Source organism: Hyaena hyaena, unplaced genomic scaffold (assembly GCF_003009895.1).
Source record: "Hyaena hyaena isolate Hyena2069 unplaced genomic scaffold, ASM300989v1 scaffold_398, whole genome shotgun sequence".
NCBI lineage: Eukaryota > Metazoa > Chordata > Mammalia > Carnivora > Hyaenidae > Hyaena > Hyaena hyaena.
In genome coordinates this window covers 109,905-126,882 of record NW_024081032.1, presented here as the reverse complement: position 1 = coordinate 126,882, position 16,978 = coordinate 109,905, and the positions used below count along the sequence as shown (strand labels likewise).

At 44.5% G+C, this 16,978-nt stretch overlaps 1 protein-coding gene across 4 annotated transcripts; it reads left to right on the top strand.

Moving 5' to 3' along the window:
- The first annotated feature begins 2,836 nt into the window (after positions 1-2,836).
- Positions 2,837-13,415, top strand: CCNA1 (cyclin A1). 4 transcript variants are annotated; one of them, XM_039251865.1, is made up of 9 exons: positions 2,837-3,068; positions 4,247-4,435; positions 8,132-8,378; positions 8,565-8,689; positions 9,116-9,339; positions 10,411-10,615; positions 11,582-11,695; positions 12,771-12,904; positions 13,169-13,415. In XM_039251865.1, the coding sequence occupies exons 2-9, from the start codon at positions 4,271-4,273 to the stop codon at positions 13,218-13,220; spliced, it is 1,266 nt and encodes a 421-aa protein (XP_039107796.1). In that variant the 5' UTR covers positions 2,837-3,068; positions 4,247-4,270; the 3' UTR covers positions 13,221-13,415. The 4 variants fall into 4 exon arrangements, with proteins under 4 accessions (XP_039107796.1, XP_039107797.1, XP_039107794.1 ...); XM_039251866.1 differs by lacking the exon at positions 2,837-3,068 and adding an exon at positions 3,706-3,784; XM_039251863.1 differs by lacking the exon at positions 2,837-3,068 and adding an exon at positions 3,741-3,882.
- The last annotated feature ends 3,563 nt before the right edge of the window (positions 13,416-16,978 follow it).

The window sequence follows — 16,978 nt, the reverse complement described above, 5'->3', positions numbered from 1 at the left end:
ACTATACCATCTGCCCTGCCAATTTTTTTTAACTTTAATCATCTTTATTGTCAGATCTGGATACTGCTTCCAAATCTCTACAGCATGTTTTATTCCTTTTCTCTAAGCTCCAACTGCTCCCTGTTTATATATCTCTGTCCCCCATGGTGAAATAAACACTAATTATGTTTCACCATAACTATCTGTTTACCATCTCTTTGCCTGGAACAAAAAGCTCTTTGAGGGCAGGAATCATTTTTAATTGCTGTTCCATACCCAGCTACTGCCTGGTCTGAAATGCTCAAAAAAATACTTGTAAAAGGAATGAATGAATAGTAGACTTTGGCTACTCTCATGTATCCCAACTATTTTTCCTCAGAGAGAGCACTTCACCTGATATGTATGAAAGGCTCCACTTCACACTGTTGAAGGATGCATCCTTCCTAAGGTTAGACATTTTGGGCTGCTTCTCAAACTGGACTTCCTTGACCCTTTGGCCATCTTCCCTGGAACTACGTGGACTACAATGACACAATGGCCCACCAGCCCCAACATCTGTCCCGTACCTCACTATTATAACTATATTCTGAAATTAAATATATCATGGCAAAGGTAGGTTTATGAAAAGGCAACGTATGTCCCTGAATGGACATCTGCCCTTAAAAAGAAAAAAAGGTTCTACTTTTTCATATATTTTTCAGCCCTACGCTGAAAATCAACTTGATTTCATACAAATTAATGAAAACGGAAATGTTTGAACAGGAGGTTAATTACTAGCTACCATGAGCAAATGTAATAGAAGTAATAACAGCTTCTGAAATGCCAGGTAATTGCTGGCAAACAGAAAAGATTGCCTTTGTAATTTGGAGAAGAGAGGAATTGATTTTAACAGGACCATTGGGTTTTCAAAATTCCTACTAAAGAATTCAGCTGTCATCCTTATTATGGAAATTAACTCCACGTCAAAACTAGCTGAGTACTGAATATCAGGCAGAAATGCTGACCAACTAATTTTTAAGCTAAGAAAGTGTTGTATCAGTATGTAAGTCTCCCCAAATACTTTAGACATTAAAGATGTATTTATAATTAAATGTACGATTCATTTCTCAATATATTAACAAACATATAGTTTATGTAAAACATGCAGACGTTTAATATTGACTTAACTTTGAATTCTAATTCTGGTTTTCCTATAACAGCAAAATTAAAACTACACATCTCACAAAAAACGCATAATTTGTGAGAAAGTCTGTTCTATTCTCTCTGCTCCTATTTGTCTAAATCATAAGGCCAAGTTTTTTGTTTAAATTTTTAACGAAAATTGTGTACTTTTTTCAGCTGTATTCTAAGGCAGCACAATAAAATCAGAAGCCACTTATCACTTTCCTTTGCCACGTTTAACAAAGTGGAAATCGAGGATGGTAAGATGTAATGATAATAATAATATTTCGTATGTATTAAAGCAGAATTAGGCTGCAGCTACTCACATGAGAAAAGGTAGGGGGAAAGGACTATGAAAGTAATTTGAGGATCCCACCTTGTTACAAGGTATTTTCTTTTTCTAAAGGCAGTTTTCAGACCCAAGACACCCGAGAGGCACTAGACACATTTGTAGTCTGTCTTCTTGTCCTGACTCGATTAAGGTCCCCTACACCCAACTTCAAAGAGCTACCTCTGAAGAAGCCTAGCGCTACCCTTTCCCTGCTCAAGCTCCAGTCTCAGAAGAGAGGATCAAAACCACAGGCCGCCACAACCAACACTGCACTAGCTCCTTTGTTTAGGAAAAAAGGAGTGAGGGTTTCAGTCAATTCCCTCCAAGAAACCAGATCAGAAGGGGCACACCTACGGTCAGGTCACGTGAGTTCAGGGAACTCTGGAACCCGCCAAAGCAACCAAGGTTCTAAGCAAGACTTGCTCCCGACTCCCTCCCAGACACAATTTACCACTTGGGGTCTTCAGCGTCCCCAGAAATCGCGCAAGAGGGCAGAAAGGCCCTTTTCCTCCATCAGGCAGAGGCACCTTGCAAAGCGGAGCATTTGCTCCGCTCGTCTCTTGCCACAGCCAAGATGTTACCAGGGAGCCTGCGCTGCCTTCATTTTCAAAGGCACAAGGAATTCCAGGGTTCAAGGGGATTGCTGCCTCCGACGGACAGTCGGTGATGAACGTGATTAAAACCAGTTTCATCCTAAGCAGGAGCCGTTTCCGGGCTCCTCCTGCACTGATTTCCAAGAGGCTTCGCAACTTCCTCCACAGCTGACTGGAGAAAATGCTTTCGTTGGCACTTTCTGTAGCATACTTCAATTTTCCCATTAAAATAATGCATACCCAGCCCGCTAATGAAAACCACTTGAAAAAAAATTTTTTTTGGTAAGATGAACAATCATTTCCGTTCAAAGTAAGAGAGGAGGAGGTAACTAACCATTTCGTAAAGCGGCCATTTAAATGGCCTCTGGGGGTCTGCTTTAGAAATTGGGGGGACGCGTGTTTAAAATAAAACAAAAAGCAGTAACACTACGCAATTCGTGCTTGCGTGTACACACACATTTATAAAATAAAAGTTTATTTTACCTGTTGCGCCAGTTGCCAGTCACCTCTGCTGGGTGCCAGAGCTCCCAGGGTCCAGGGACCCCCTCCCCCTCCCCCCATGTAGGGCCCTCTGTTTTCGGGCTACCTGGCCATGGGCCTCCAGTTCCAGGGATTTCTCTCCCCACGTGCCCAGGCCACGTGCCCAGCCCCCACTTCCTCGCCTCTCTCAACGGCCCAGGCCCCGGTGCTGCCACCTGTGTTCCTTCCTCTTCCTGGGCCGCTAACTCGACGTTCCTAGACCAGCTTCGCGCCGCGCCTGCCCCACGGAACCCGCCCGGGAGCCCCTCCGCTGGGGGGCTGCGAGCACCCTTCGCGAACCTAAAACCCCAACCTCTCCCGCCCTGCTGTGCCTCATGCACCGCAACCGGGCCGGCCCGCTGCGGCCTCTGGTGCACAAGGATCCAGAATGACCGAAGGCAGGCCGCCGCCATGGATTAGGAGGCCCCGGCGCACGCCTGGGGCCAGCCCGCCGCTTCTCGGCCTCTCTCTGGGAGGAAGTGTAGGTGTGTGAGCGGGGGACGCGGAGCGAGCGGGCGGGCGCGGCCTGGGCGCCGCGGCCTGCGCACCCCCGAGGGCCCCGCGTCGCTCTCCCGAGCCAAGGTTCTCAGGAGCGGGCCGGGGAAAAGACGTTGGCGGGGGGAGTTAGCGGCTGTTGGAAGAACGGGCTCACGGAAACAGTCCCTTCCACGGCCCCGGCCATCGCGGGGCGGGCCGCCTTCCTCCCTCCCGGCCCGGGGTCGCCCGCCCGAAGGGGCGCGTGTGCCGACGGCGACCGCCTGCCCCAGCACGCCCGGGCAGGGCGGCGCCGGGGCCGCAGCCCGTTAGCCCCGCCCGGCCCTGAACGCCCGGGCGTCGCGGGGCATCTGCCCAGAGCGCGTCAGGTGAGGGGGTCGTCATGGCGATGGGGGCCCGGAGCGCGCACGCCCGCTGCGGTTGGCATGGGAGCGGCCCCCGCGAGGCCCGGGAGCGCTGCTGATTGGCCGATTCAACAGACGCGGGGGGGGGGGGAGTTGAAAGTAATTAGCGCTGAGCGCCGGGGCCGCCGCCTCTGGGAGTTTTGCGCCCCCGCTGGAATCTATTAACACCTCCGTCCCCTTCCGCCCCCGCCCCGCCCCCGCCCCGCCCCCTCCAGCGGCCCCTCTTTCCCAATCCTCGTGTGCACTTGCTAATTGTTCGAGATTTCTATAAAGATACAAAGCTGAGAAGAGCGAGGCTCGCTGTGGGTTCCAAGCAGGTTTTGGGGTCCTCTATCTGGTGGAAGGAGGGCCGCGGAGGAGAGCCCTGCTTGTCCTTTGAGAAGAGGACTTATTTCCCGCAGTGATGTATCCTGGGCCTTTTGTTTGCAGGGAGGTGGGGGGGGGGGCGGGGGGCGGTCAGGAAAGACTCGAGCTTGTAGTTTCAGACTCTCGATTAACGCGGGGCTTAGTGTCCTGGCGCGGAGGCCTGTCGTGATTCGTCTCTCGCTCCAGCCGTCACACCAGGGCTTGGAAGAAAGCCTCGAGAGACTCAAGTCACTGCTCAAAGCAGCTTTGATCATGGCTCATGCCCTTCCTTTCGGCCCCAATAATTGCAGGGAAAGTCATATATCTTAGTGCTCTCCCTCCTAGACATTCACTACATGCTTGAAGCCCGTGGTGGAAGAGCTTACTAACTGTTGGCTTGTCTGTTTCTCCTCCGATAGCTGCATCCTGTGGAGACTGAGGGTATGCATCGCAGCGGCTCCCAGAGCCAAGTAACTCTGGCTCCGGTGCCTGGAGGTCCTGATGGGTGTCAGATGATAAGCAGAGCCCACCTCGGCCAGGATCCCCCCCAAAGAACAGTGCTAGGGGTGCTAACTGAGAATGGGCAGTACAGGCGGTTCTGTGGCCAGGTAATGACTGAGAACTGCGGCGGAACCTGGTTGTTGAGAAGGGCTATTACATCATGGGGGGAGGTGGGTTTCTCTTGCAATTTTACCAACAAATACCCATGAGTATTCCAGCCCTGAGATCTGGACGGTAAGGGATATTGATTCTGTTAAAGATTATTTTGGGCGCGCCGGGGTGGCTCAGTCGGTTGAGCCTCCGACTTCGGCTCAGGTCATGATCTCACAGTTGGTGGGTTCGAGCCCCCGGCGGGCTCTGTGCTGACAGCTCAGAGCCTGGAGCCTGTTTCAGACTCTGTGTCTCCCTCTCTCTCTCTCTCTCTCTGACCCTCCCCTGCTCACGCTGTCTCTCTCTCTCTCTCTCTCTCTCTCTCAGAAATAAACAAAAAACATTTTAAAAAATTTATTAAAAAAAAGATCACTTTGGTCCCCTTTCCAGCTAGAAATAGTGAATTATTTTATTATTTTTCCAATATCAAGGAGATAGGTCTAGGAACTGTTCAAATCTTGTAAGTATATGTAAAGCCACTTAAGCACTGGGTTAAGAGGAAATATTGATGCATCAAAATAGATTATGGGACTGGCGTTCCTCCAGATCAGAGTGGTGTTCAGGCTGATCTAGGTTGTGCCTGAGCAATTTGAAAAAATCTTTGCTGTGTTTATTGGAGATGGTGTTAGAATCCGGATTGGATAAGGCTAGGCTAAATTACTTCAAAAAGTGTGCTCTGCGGTCTGCATCCTGCTGTATGGCTTATGTGTCCCTGATCTTATGCAAGGTGACACCCCACCCCCCCAATGTGCAGTAAACCTTAGGATGTCACTCTTCTTTCTCTCCTCAGTCTTGTCTACTAGGTTAAGCTCAAGCATACAAGTATATTGTAATTTTTTTCCATCTTAAAAACCTTTCAACTTCACAGCTCTTTGCAGTGACTACTCATTTTATAGCAATAATTCTTGACAGTTTGTCTATCCTGCCAGGCTATAAAGTCCATCAGGATGAGAATTGGGATATCAGGTTCACTGCTGTATTCTCAGTGCTTAGAACCATGCCTGACCAGGGTAGGCGGCAAGTATTTGTTGAATGAATACTCTCTCTCTCTCTAATTTTTCTCTTGTTCTCTTTTGATTCAGTTTTTAGGCCTGTCCTTACTTGAGTTATCTGGCAACATTTGACATAGTTGATTTTTCTTTATTTCTTGAAATAATTTCTTCTCACTCAGCCCGGGGAACACTACTCCCTCCTGGTTGTCCCCCTAGGTCATTGGCCTATCAGCCTCAATATCCTGTTTCTTCCTTATCCAATCTCTAAAAGAATGCTCAGGGCTTGGTATTTGATCTGAATCTCCACTCACTCCCTTAGCAATCTCTCAAGCCTCCTAGCATTAAATACCATCTATCTGTGATGACTTACACTTTTGTCTCTAGCCTGGACCTCTTAGCTATATTATAGGCTCACGTATTCAGCAGTCTACTTGACATCTTCCCTTAGATCATATAATAGACATCTCAAATTTGTGCAAGACCTCACACTAACGCTAGCCCCAAATAACTGTTCCCAAAGTCTTCCTCATCTCAGTGAATGGAATATCCATCTTTCTTAATATTCAGCCCCAAAACCTTTGTCATCCTTGACTCTTTTTCTCCCTCCTCACATCAAATTTTCTGAGAAAATTTCTGAAATTTTTCACAGAAAAATTTTCTGGCTCTCCTTTTTAAAACATCTGGAATCTCTACCTCTTAGTCTTTACTGCTGTTATACTGGTTCCGATCCCGATTGTGTCTCACTGAGAATTTGCAAGTTTCATAAGTGGTCATCTTACTCATCTTGCTTGCTCTCTATACATATACACAGCCAGGGTGATCGTATTAAGACATAGATCATACCACTCCTCTGCCCAATGGCTTCTCTAGTGGCTTCCCACTTCTGAGTAGTAGAGGTCTTAAATGGTCTGTGGTAAGGCCTACCTGATCTGGCTTCTCTTTTCTTTCTGACTTTGTGACCTACACTACTCTCCTTCTCACTCTGCCCTATCTGCTCTTTGCTGTGTCTCGAAGACACACTTGAACATCCGGGCGTTTACCCATGCTGTTCCCTCTGCTCAGAATGCACTTCCGCCCTCCATTTCTGTGACTTACTCCCTTACCTCATTCATATCTTTGCTCAACTCCCTCCTCTTCATTAGGGCCCTCCCTGACCACACTGTTTAAAATGGCAAGGAGTCTCTTTTCCCTGTGTTCTTCGCCTCCAAAGCACTTAACACCAGCCAGTGTAATAGGTCCTGTCTTTCCCCATCCTCTGGGCTAGAATATGAACTCCATGAGGAGAACCCTTCTTGAACGTTTTGTTCACTGCTAAATTCTGGGCACATAGAACAGTGTCTGGTACATAGTATATGATCAGTAAATATTTATTTAATGAATATATGTCTCATCCCACATACATATATCTTTGGAGCAAAACTCAAACTTGGTAGTAACTTGGAGTCATGATTCTAGTAACTTATGATTTTGGTCCTTTATATATTCCGCTGTTGTTGTCGTTTTTTCTAGTACTACCTTAAGGAGTCTTTTTTTTTTTTTTCCTCACTAGACATAAATAAGTCAGGTATTTAATTTGGAGATATAAGGGAAAGTTATGGAAAACACATACTAACTTGAAAGTAACCTCAAAAGGAAACACCAAGATTAGTTATAAATAGGTCTAGCTACTGTATTTACATTTTACTAACATTTGCATAAATATAACTCAGATTCATAAACCTTGGCCACCTACCTTGGTTCAGCTGACCTTCAGGCCTAACATGACTCACCGTAATGTGCTTGTTCATTGGAGGGGTCACACACTAGTGCTACAGGGATAAAGAAAAGGGAGAAGTGATTGAGAGAGAGATTTCCCCAGGGTAATTATGTTATGTCATACAAAAGATTCTATGGCTTTGTAAGAGAAGTTAGTAGTATAAGTTTCTAAAATGATCATGTGTGTTTTTGTTTTTGTTTTTGTTTTTTTTTTAATTTTTAAGGTTTTTATTTATTTCTAGGAGAGAGAGACAGCGTGAGCAGGGGAGGGTCAGAGAGAGAGGGAGTCACAGACGGAAACAGGCTCCAGCCTCTGAGCTGGCAGTCAGCACAGAGCCCGACGCGGGGCTCGAACCCACGAACCGCGAGATCATGACCTAAGCGAAAGTCGGACGCTTAACAGACTAAGCCACCCAGGCGCCCCTAAAATGATCATGTTTCTAAATAATGGAGTATAAAATGGAAACTTTAGAGGAGCTTACTGACTAAAGGCTATTTAAGGAGGAAAACTACAGGAACTCATTGACTGTGTTGAGAGCTTTGCTGGGTACTTATGAACTCCTGTAAGGCTACAAGTATGAAAGGCAATTAACAAACCCCTTCTTCCCCCTGCAATACCTATATCATTTTGGAGGAAACCTATGCTTTCTCTTTTTTCTACAATCTTGAGTCCCCTTTGATAAATACATGAGGAAGATGACAGATTACAGGTAGCTCTTTTCCCAAATGTCAGATGTAGACAAAGATAAGGGAGAAGTCATAACTTCATTTTCTGAAATTAAATTGCAGACCTAGATATTTAAGCCTCCTCTCATCTTCCCAGCCTCCTGGTTTGAGTCACCCAGGCTTACATCACCTATACAATCTTGGGGTTGACCTCTAACAAAAAACTTAATGCTCTTCTAGGGGATTACAACAATCAGGTGTTTATCTGGATCAGAAAATGTCTTTCCTCCAGCTGGTAAGAAAGTGCTCACTGACTACGGGGTCCAAGTGCCAGCCAAGCAAGGATTTGATATCTACATGGATGAGCCTGAGCAGGGAGACAGAGACAGCTGCACAGGGAGAGATGGGATGGCATTTGAGGAGGTGTATGAGGTAGACACCAGCACACTCAAGTCAGACCTTCACTTCCTGCTGGATTTTAGCACAGGTAATCTGACTCACCTACGGCTGATGGTACCCTATGTTCGTAATTGCCTACAGCATTCGATAGTATGTAACTAGCAGGAGAAACCTGTGAAGTAATGACTTATTTTCACAGCTGCCTGGGGAGGGTTAGTGGTTGGGATGAATTTTTAAATTCAATGTCTTACTTGATAATGTTGAACCCCCACAGTTTCCCCTATGCTGGTAGACCCATCTCTCCATCCCCAGTCTGACGGTGCATCAGATTTTGGTACAGATGTGATAAATGTGACTGAATATGCTGACGAAATTCATCAGTACCTTAGAGAAGCTGAAGTGAGTTTTCCCAAATTCGATTTCAATTTCTAGCATCCCAAACATTTAATAATAAGATAGTTATAAACTCTTGGCCATAACCAAGAGCATTCTTACGGCATCTAAACATTGGAAAATCTATGAAAAATAAAGTTGTGAGGCAAGTAGCAACTACTTGGACTATTTCTCCATGACTCAGAGGGTTTGTACATGAAGTATTTCACTCTTAGGAATAAGCCATATTAGTATTTCCACCCCTCCTTTAAGTTATTTGTTACCTAATTGCATTTTATACTTTCTTCCATAGTAAACATTTATTTGGCTCTTGATTGGTTTCTTCCTAGCCTTTGCTCACAAGATTCTTTTTTTAAATAGCCACTGTACTGTGGAGTGATCTTTATGATAGAGCAACAACGGGTTAAGTATCAAAACTCTTTTTCCACACAGATAAGACACAGGCCCAAAGCACACTACATGAGGAAGCAGCCAGACATCACAGAAGGCATGCGAACAATTCTGGTGGACTGGCTGGTTGAGGTCGGCGAAGAGTATAAGCTTCGAGCAGAGACTCTCTACCTGGCCGTGAACTTCTTGGACAGGTTTCTTTCCTGCATGTCTGTTTTGAGAGGGAAATTACAGCTTGTAGGAACCGCAGCGATTCTTCTAGCTTCGTAAGTGTTCTTTCAGCTTAAATAATGTAAGACTGTAGCCTGTCAAAACACTTGATTTTCATTTCCTTTTATTCAAGAAATGCAGTGCTTGATAGCTAATGCTTATTCATACCTCCCCTGATAAAATATCATCATTTGTACGGTATTTACTGAGAAACTGAATCTTAACACACTTTCACTCTTCAATTCAAATATTTAAGATTTATAGCAACAAGTTCAGTGTCGTGACTGAAGCAGCCATGAGCTCAATTCAGGATCCAGTTTAACTTTTGCAGTATGGTCTTTTGACTACATTCTAATACAAAAAGATTTTGGTTATGGAAAAACCATCTTCGCGACCTAGCAAATGACTAGTAATAGCACAGTTTATTCGGTTACATATGAATAAATGATTTCAGCTCATCCTTGATACTATCAATCATTCATAACAGTACCTCACTGTGTACAAAAAAGAGCTGGCTTGTGGCTGAGCTGCCTTTAATTAGGTGACCTGTGGTGGATTATAGTTCATTCTTTTTGTCTCAGATATTCTAGTTAATAATGCCTAGAAACTTGCCAAAATTCCCCTCCAGAAAGAGAAACAAAAGCAAAAGTTGGTAATAATGAAATTATATCATTATTTTATGATACAGAGCCTCACTTGCTAATTCATTAGGGAGTTCTGAACATGATCTTTTTAAAGAAATTAAGATCTAAGGAATTTTTGCTCAACCACTGTGTGCAACTTAACCTTCTTTCCCACAAGATGAGTGAGTGAGGTCTCTGGAATTAAGAGGACTTTATCTGTGTGTCTGTCATTCAGAATCTTTCAGCAAATCAGAGGCCAACACCTAAAATCCTCAGTTGGAAATGGTTTCTGTTACTGTTCCTAGCAGTACAACATAGCCTTGTAATATTCATATTCCGGTTCTGGCACCAAGCTCCTAATATTGTCCCGGCCAGGACCATTTAGTGATACTTAAGTGGATATGTGGATAAAACCTAAAGAAGTCTGCGAGGGCCACACAAGAGGCATGGTTGTGATAGCACAGGTTCCAAGCTTTACTCCCCAAAACTCTTTACCTTTCACAGGAAATATGAAGAAATATATCCACCTGAAGTAGACGAGTTTGTGCATATAACTGATGACACTTACACAAAACGACAGCTGTTAAGAATGGAACACCTGCTCCTGAAAGTCCTGACTTTTGATCTGACAGTGCCAACTACCAACCAGTTTCTCCTCCAGTACTTACGGAGACAAGTAGTGTGCATCAGGACTGAGAACCTGGCCAAGGTAGGCCACGTGACTGCCGGGAACTTGGGAGCCAAGGAGAGGAAGAAGTAGTCTTTCCCAGTCATCCCTCAGTTCTCCCTTCCTTTTCAGTTCTTTGTCTTGGGCTCAGAAAAAAACTTGAGTGATGGAAGGGGGCTAATCTTAGAACCATGATTTATGGTTATGAGACATGACAGTTGATCACGGTTGGTAGTCACGGATTGTCTACTCACCCAGCTCTTAAAGAAATTTAGTTTGGAAGCTGTCCCCTTGTCGGATACAGACCACACGTGAGCAGTACCTCTTCTTAGGTTCACAGAATGGGACCAAAGTAAATGTGGTGTGATTTGGCTCTAATTTTATCCTAACGTATTAAGTAGCGAAGCATTATTTGGTCGTCTGAGCTTGTAGTACTTGAGTTGAAGGCACTGACGTATTGATTTGGAAAACTTGGTTCTAACCACGATGAGCTAGTATATCCGGTATGTATATGCTACGCAAAAAGTAATACGGATATATGTATAAATTTCCCAGTATGTTCCTTCTAATCTAACAAGTTCTCACAGGTACTGTTCTAGCCTCTGAACTGAATGCATTTGCCTGACAAATTAATAGCTTCAGTATGGTCATATTTTTGCCATCGGCCAAAGACTCTTCCACACCAGTGGCCAGAACAGTGCTACTTTACCTGACTAGCATAAGTCTGTAGTACTAGTATAAGATAAGTTAACCTATCATATATACTGTGCAAGTGGACCAAATACTTGTATACTGATATTTACTACAACATAAATGTTACTCTGGTTATGGACAGACATAGCAATTATTAACCCAGTAAATAATTTTGAGCATCTGTTTCTATCTACTTATCATTAGATATGGAAGATGAACAAAGAGAAGACAGTTTTTTTTCCCTTGACATTTCTAGGTTTACTTTTAACCTTAGTCAGATTTCTAATTCCACTGAGATTTTCTCTTTGTGCTTAGTACGTAGCAGAACTGAGTCTACTTGAAGCTGACCCATTCTTGAAATATCTTCCTTCATTGATTGCTGCAGCAGCTTATTGCCTGGCAAACTATACTGTGAACAGGCACTTGTGGGTAAGATTCTACTTCTTTCTAGATGAGATTCAAGGCCCATGTAAGAATCTGTTCAGTAACTCCCAAGGCTTAGAATGAGGAAGAGCTAGTTTAACAAGGAGCTGGTTGTCTGGCCAGCAGATTACAACATGCCACTGAGTCTTGCAGGTCAGCCTTTATGCCTTTGACTCAGTGACTCGGAGTAGAGATTGCAGGAAGTCAAGGAGACGGTGTTGGCATGCTTATTCAAAAGAAGCAGGCCTGGAAACTGCAAAATGCCCATCTCATGCAAGGTGAGCAAAAATTGTTGACTTTTCCCCTCGGTGTGCAAAACAAGCTGGATCCGCTTAGGATGAGCAGAAGATCGCAGCAAGTTTTCAAGGAAACAGAGCAGGCAGTATTGCCTCTTGGTCCAAGAGGCAAGATTGAAAATGGACCCCTTGAGGGGCACCTGGGTGGCTCAGTCGGTTGAGTGTCCAACTTGGCTCAGGTCATGATCTTATGGTTGTGAGTTCGAGCCCCGCATCGGGCTCTGTGCTGACTGACAGCTCAGAGCCTGGAGTCTGCTTTGGATCCTGTGTCCCCCTCTCTCTCTGCCCCTCCCCCACTCATGCTCTGTCTCTCAAAAATAAACGTTTAAAAAAATTAAAAAAAAGAAAAAAAGAAAATGGACCCCTTGATTTGCTTCTGAAGGCTCACTTTTGTGCTAAAAGAAGTGGGGGATCTACTTTTACTTTCTAGAATACTTATTTACTATCCTGCATTTCACTAAGAATCTTTCATATTCTATGTAAATACGGTGTTGGTAAGTAGAGGTTCTTTAGGGACCAGTAAAAACCCTGCTCATGAGGGAAGAGGAAAAGTAACCTGCCCCAAACTGAGCATTTTAAATATACAGTGTGAGCAAATTGAGAACTCTGGCCGTTCTTCCTAATATTTTACTTCTCAAGTCACTGAAGGAGGATTACAGTTTCTTTTGAGATGAATGTGGATACTTCCTAAGTGATTAATTTCCTTTATTTCATAGTTTAATCTTCAGCTGTCTGATAATCCTATGAAGTTATATGATGCAGTTTTTTTCTTTTGTCTTGATTAGCCAGAAACCCTGGCTGCATTTACAGGTTATTCGTTAAATGAAATTGTGCCTTGCCTGAGTGAGCTGCATAAAGCATGCCTTGATATACCCCATCGACCTCAGCAAGCAATTAGGGAGAAGTATAAGGCTTCAAAGTAAGTTTCGGAAATTTTCTTATCTAGGCTTACTAATTTAAAGCTTTAAGAGGTTATAGGAATGTCAGAATTAAAAATAGAACAAGTCAGATCTATGGTACTAGGCTGGCATGTTAAATCAAGGAAATCAGAGGCCCAGATATATAATTTGCCAGGGTGTTGTAGATGCAGTCAGGGAGCTTTCTTCCTTTCTGTTGAAACTACTGGAAAGTTTTCTGTGGCCCGAAATTTTACAACACTGAAGTCCTTTGGGTCTCGTTTCAGGTACATGCATGTGTCTCTCATGGAACCGCCTGCAATTCTCGCTCTGCAATAAGTTTCCTACTGAAGCACTTTCAGAACTTAACCTCCAGATCAACAGAATACGTCTTAACTTTTATAGGTTCCTGTAGTGTTGCTACAATATTGACATGTTTTTAAAAACGTAAATGTATTTAGGTTCTCTTAGACTTTGGTAGCTTGACTATCAGCTAATATTTTATAAAGAATAAACAAACAACTTGCCTTATGATCACGTGTTAGACTCATTTACTAATTAGGATGGTTCATGTGCTTGCCTGGAGTTTTAGTGGGGGGGCATTCTCCATGTCACTTTTATTTCAAGGGTTCTCCTAAGCTGGGTTCATAAACCCGGCCTCCTGTTAGGATTAAATGTTCTGAGGAATTCAGAGATTTTCGTGTTTGGTAAATGGCTACCCCGAGAGTTTTTCCTTCCTATCTCTTTACTTTTCACATAGATCTCCATAAATGGGCAAGGGAAGGAACTCCAAGCTCAGACAGTTGAGTGAAGGGATATAAACGGGCACTGTCTCTGCCAGCTTCCCTCATGGGCCCTACGGAGTAAAGCCAGTGAGTTGAGGGCTGAGTGTGGTCAGGTACCTCTGAGGGGTGATTTACATTTAATTCTAATGCAGGGATGTAACACTCATTTTGTAGATTATGTCCATGTTCGGTTTTGATTTAGTCACCCATCAAGCATATAGTTCAGCTTAGAAGATGCTCAGAGAGGTAGAAAAAGGAAATTTCACAACAGGGTGGGACTTCAGAATAATGACGCTGACGCCTCTTCCTTGTCCCTCGGGAGAAGTCTGTGCTAAGCTCCGCCATGGCTCTAGTTATCCTACGCTCACTGCACATCCCTCTCTGGCCCCATGCGACGGCACTCCCACAGTGTGCTCGGGGAGGAAACCTGCAAAAACAGCCAACCAACCAAAGATGTGTTGCAACTTTCTTTTAAAGATGGGAAGGAAAACCAAGAGCACACTTGACCTGATGCAGGCTGGTACTTAATTGGGGATTGAATGTAACTTTGATAAATGTCAAACCAGTAGGCCCTGGAGGCACTTGAGCTTTCTGTGCTATGTGCCCTGCTCCCCCATCCCCCATCTCTAGGCTGTCCCTGGGCTCAGTCCAGATGGTTCTGTGGAGGCAAGAAGGAAGGGAAACTTCTGCTTTCTGGATCCCTTTACATAGAAAAGATTAGACCCAGATATGTTTTGGTAAAATGGTAGTAGATGAAATTAACTCCAAATACTACTTTTTTCAAGCTCTAATGAAATCATTAATACAGAAATACAGCCATATTTTACATATTTTGTGAAGACTTTTTTTTTAAGTACCCACAAACTCTAAGAAGGTTTTAGCATTGCCTTCTTTTCCCTCTGCAGATAGACATTCTGACATTCTCCAGGTCTCTCCATGTCGGGTTCCACCGAAGAAATCCACACTTCTCTAAGTATTCTGTGATTTATTTTGCATGAGTTTCACTAAGGGGGTACGGGACCTGTATCACTACTGAGCTCTCTGTTTTCATGTTCTATAATCAGCAATATGTGATGTCACGTTCTAACTTATGACCGGGTACCTTTCTGTTCACTGCATAGATGCTCTGACCCTTCCGCGTACTCTGTGGACTTGGCGGCATAACAGACATGCAATGTCAAGTGTGCCATAATAAGGCCTGCTCCGGAGGGGACAGTGGAAGAGGCCAATTCCGGCTAAGGCTTTTGTGGCAGAAGTGCCGTGTTTGTCCCTTTCGGGCCTTAAAATTTGCGGGCCTGGCCAGGGAAGCTTCCTCTCATTCTCTGCCAGTTTCCATGGGCTAACCCGCTCCCTGGGAAACACGCCTGTCTCTAACTGCGGCAATGTGGAATCCTGACAAATCAACATGTTCTTTCACTAGCGATATTCTTGTCCTCGAATGTGTTGCTTCTGCCAGAGGAGACCTGAGAAATAGGCCTTCGTTACGAATTATTTTACAAAGGAGGATTTTGTTGCTAACCTGGATCCAAAATTTAACCCTGACTTTGGGTCACAAAACCACACCATGGGACATAGAGGTCTGAACCCATAATTTTTAAAAAAATTTTTTAATGTTTACTTATTTCTAAGAGAGAGAGACAGCATGAGCAGGGGAGGGTCAGAGAGAGAGGGAGATACAGAATCTGAAACAGGCTCCAGGCTCTGAGCTAGCTGTCAGCACAGAGCCTGACGCGGGGCTCAAACCCACGGACCGTGAGATCATGACCTGAGCTGAAGTCAGACGCTGAACCGACTGAGCCACCCAGGTGCCCCTGAACCCATAATTCTTGTGTTCTTTGCTGCCAGCGATTTGCACACACTTATTCCCGGCCCCCAACACACACACACACACACACACACACACACACACACACACACCCCAATTGCAAAGAACTCATTCTCAGCTTTAAGTTGCTTGTCTTACTACTTTTTTGTGTCCCTGAAATACTTTATTTAAAACTAGAATACAACTAAAAAAAAATAAAATAAAATAAAACTAGAATACAACTGTCGCCTGTAGACCACTCAGCCAGCCTAGAGAGAGAAGCAGCCTTCATTCACTGTGTCCCTCCTTTCATCCCATTCTTTTTCTTCCCTCGATTTGGTGTTGGTCACACAGGGTTTTTGTACTTCACAAGAATGTATACATAAACAATAATCCTTTTAAAATTTAATGGTTGTTGACTATCTTGCATATTCTTCAGTGATACGTGTTTTAGGCCGCTCTGTATTTTGATGTTATCTGTAGAATACTAGTTATTTATATACCGTTGTGGAACGTACAACGAATATACCATGGGTTTATCTGTTCTCTTGGTTTTCCCCCATCTTTCTCCCTGCCCTACCCCACCCACTACTTGCCAGCCAGTGAAGGAAATTGGTCAGGACAGGGCTTTTGGAAGTGTGAGTGTCACACCTATCTGTCTCTGTGGTCCTTTGGCCTGTGGCTTCAGGCCTTTCCCACAAAAGGAGGGGCCCTTGTTGAAGTGGGCCGTGAGAAAGGACAATGGGAACCACATCTGCCCACCCATTATCAGGAGCCCAAGAAGGAAATCGAATATACACAAGCTGCTCTGGTGTTTGTGTCATCCCAGTAACCTGTCCCAGCGGAGAGTTAAAACCTCTAGATCTGATTTAGCACTAAAATCTTGGAATTGAAACCCACACTGTTTGGCCGAGAGTGCCCTTGCCTAGATACTGTCAGGCTTTCTGTTTCGTGTGTCCAGATTGAGGGGATGGGACATACTCCTTGGGGCTCATGGCTCGGACCCCATTTAGCTTCCTGCAAGGCCCAGCATGCAAACCCCACGGTTTGCTCCGTTACAGTTTTACCTCAGGGAGGACTTTCCCTTAGAAATAATAAACAGCTTTTGTTAGTGATTGTGGACTTGACGGTATTCTTAAAATAACAGAATGGCCAACGCAATGATGGAGGAGGCAGAGGTGGAAAGGCATGAAGGCAAGAGACTATGGATGGAGACCGTAGGTAACACAGAGAAGTTAAAACAAGTCAAGCCAGGATCTGTGGATGGAATATCTGTCCTGAGGATGAAGCTTACCGAGGCAGCTAGTTGACTGAGCCCAGGTCCTATTCACCTTGTGGGCTAGGTGTTCACCCGGGCTCCACATGTTGGCTTCTCCTTAGTTCCTTCCCCCCTTCACTCGTCTCCTTCACTGACTAGGTTTCCTGCTTACATCGGTCAAGATATTATTATCATCCGTTTATTTGCTACCTTTAAACTTGATCAACCAGGTGACTGGTGTGGCTATTCA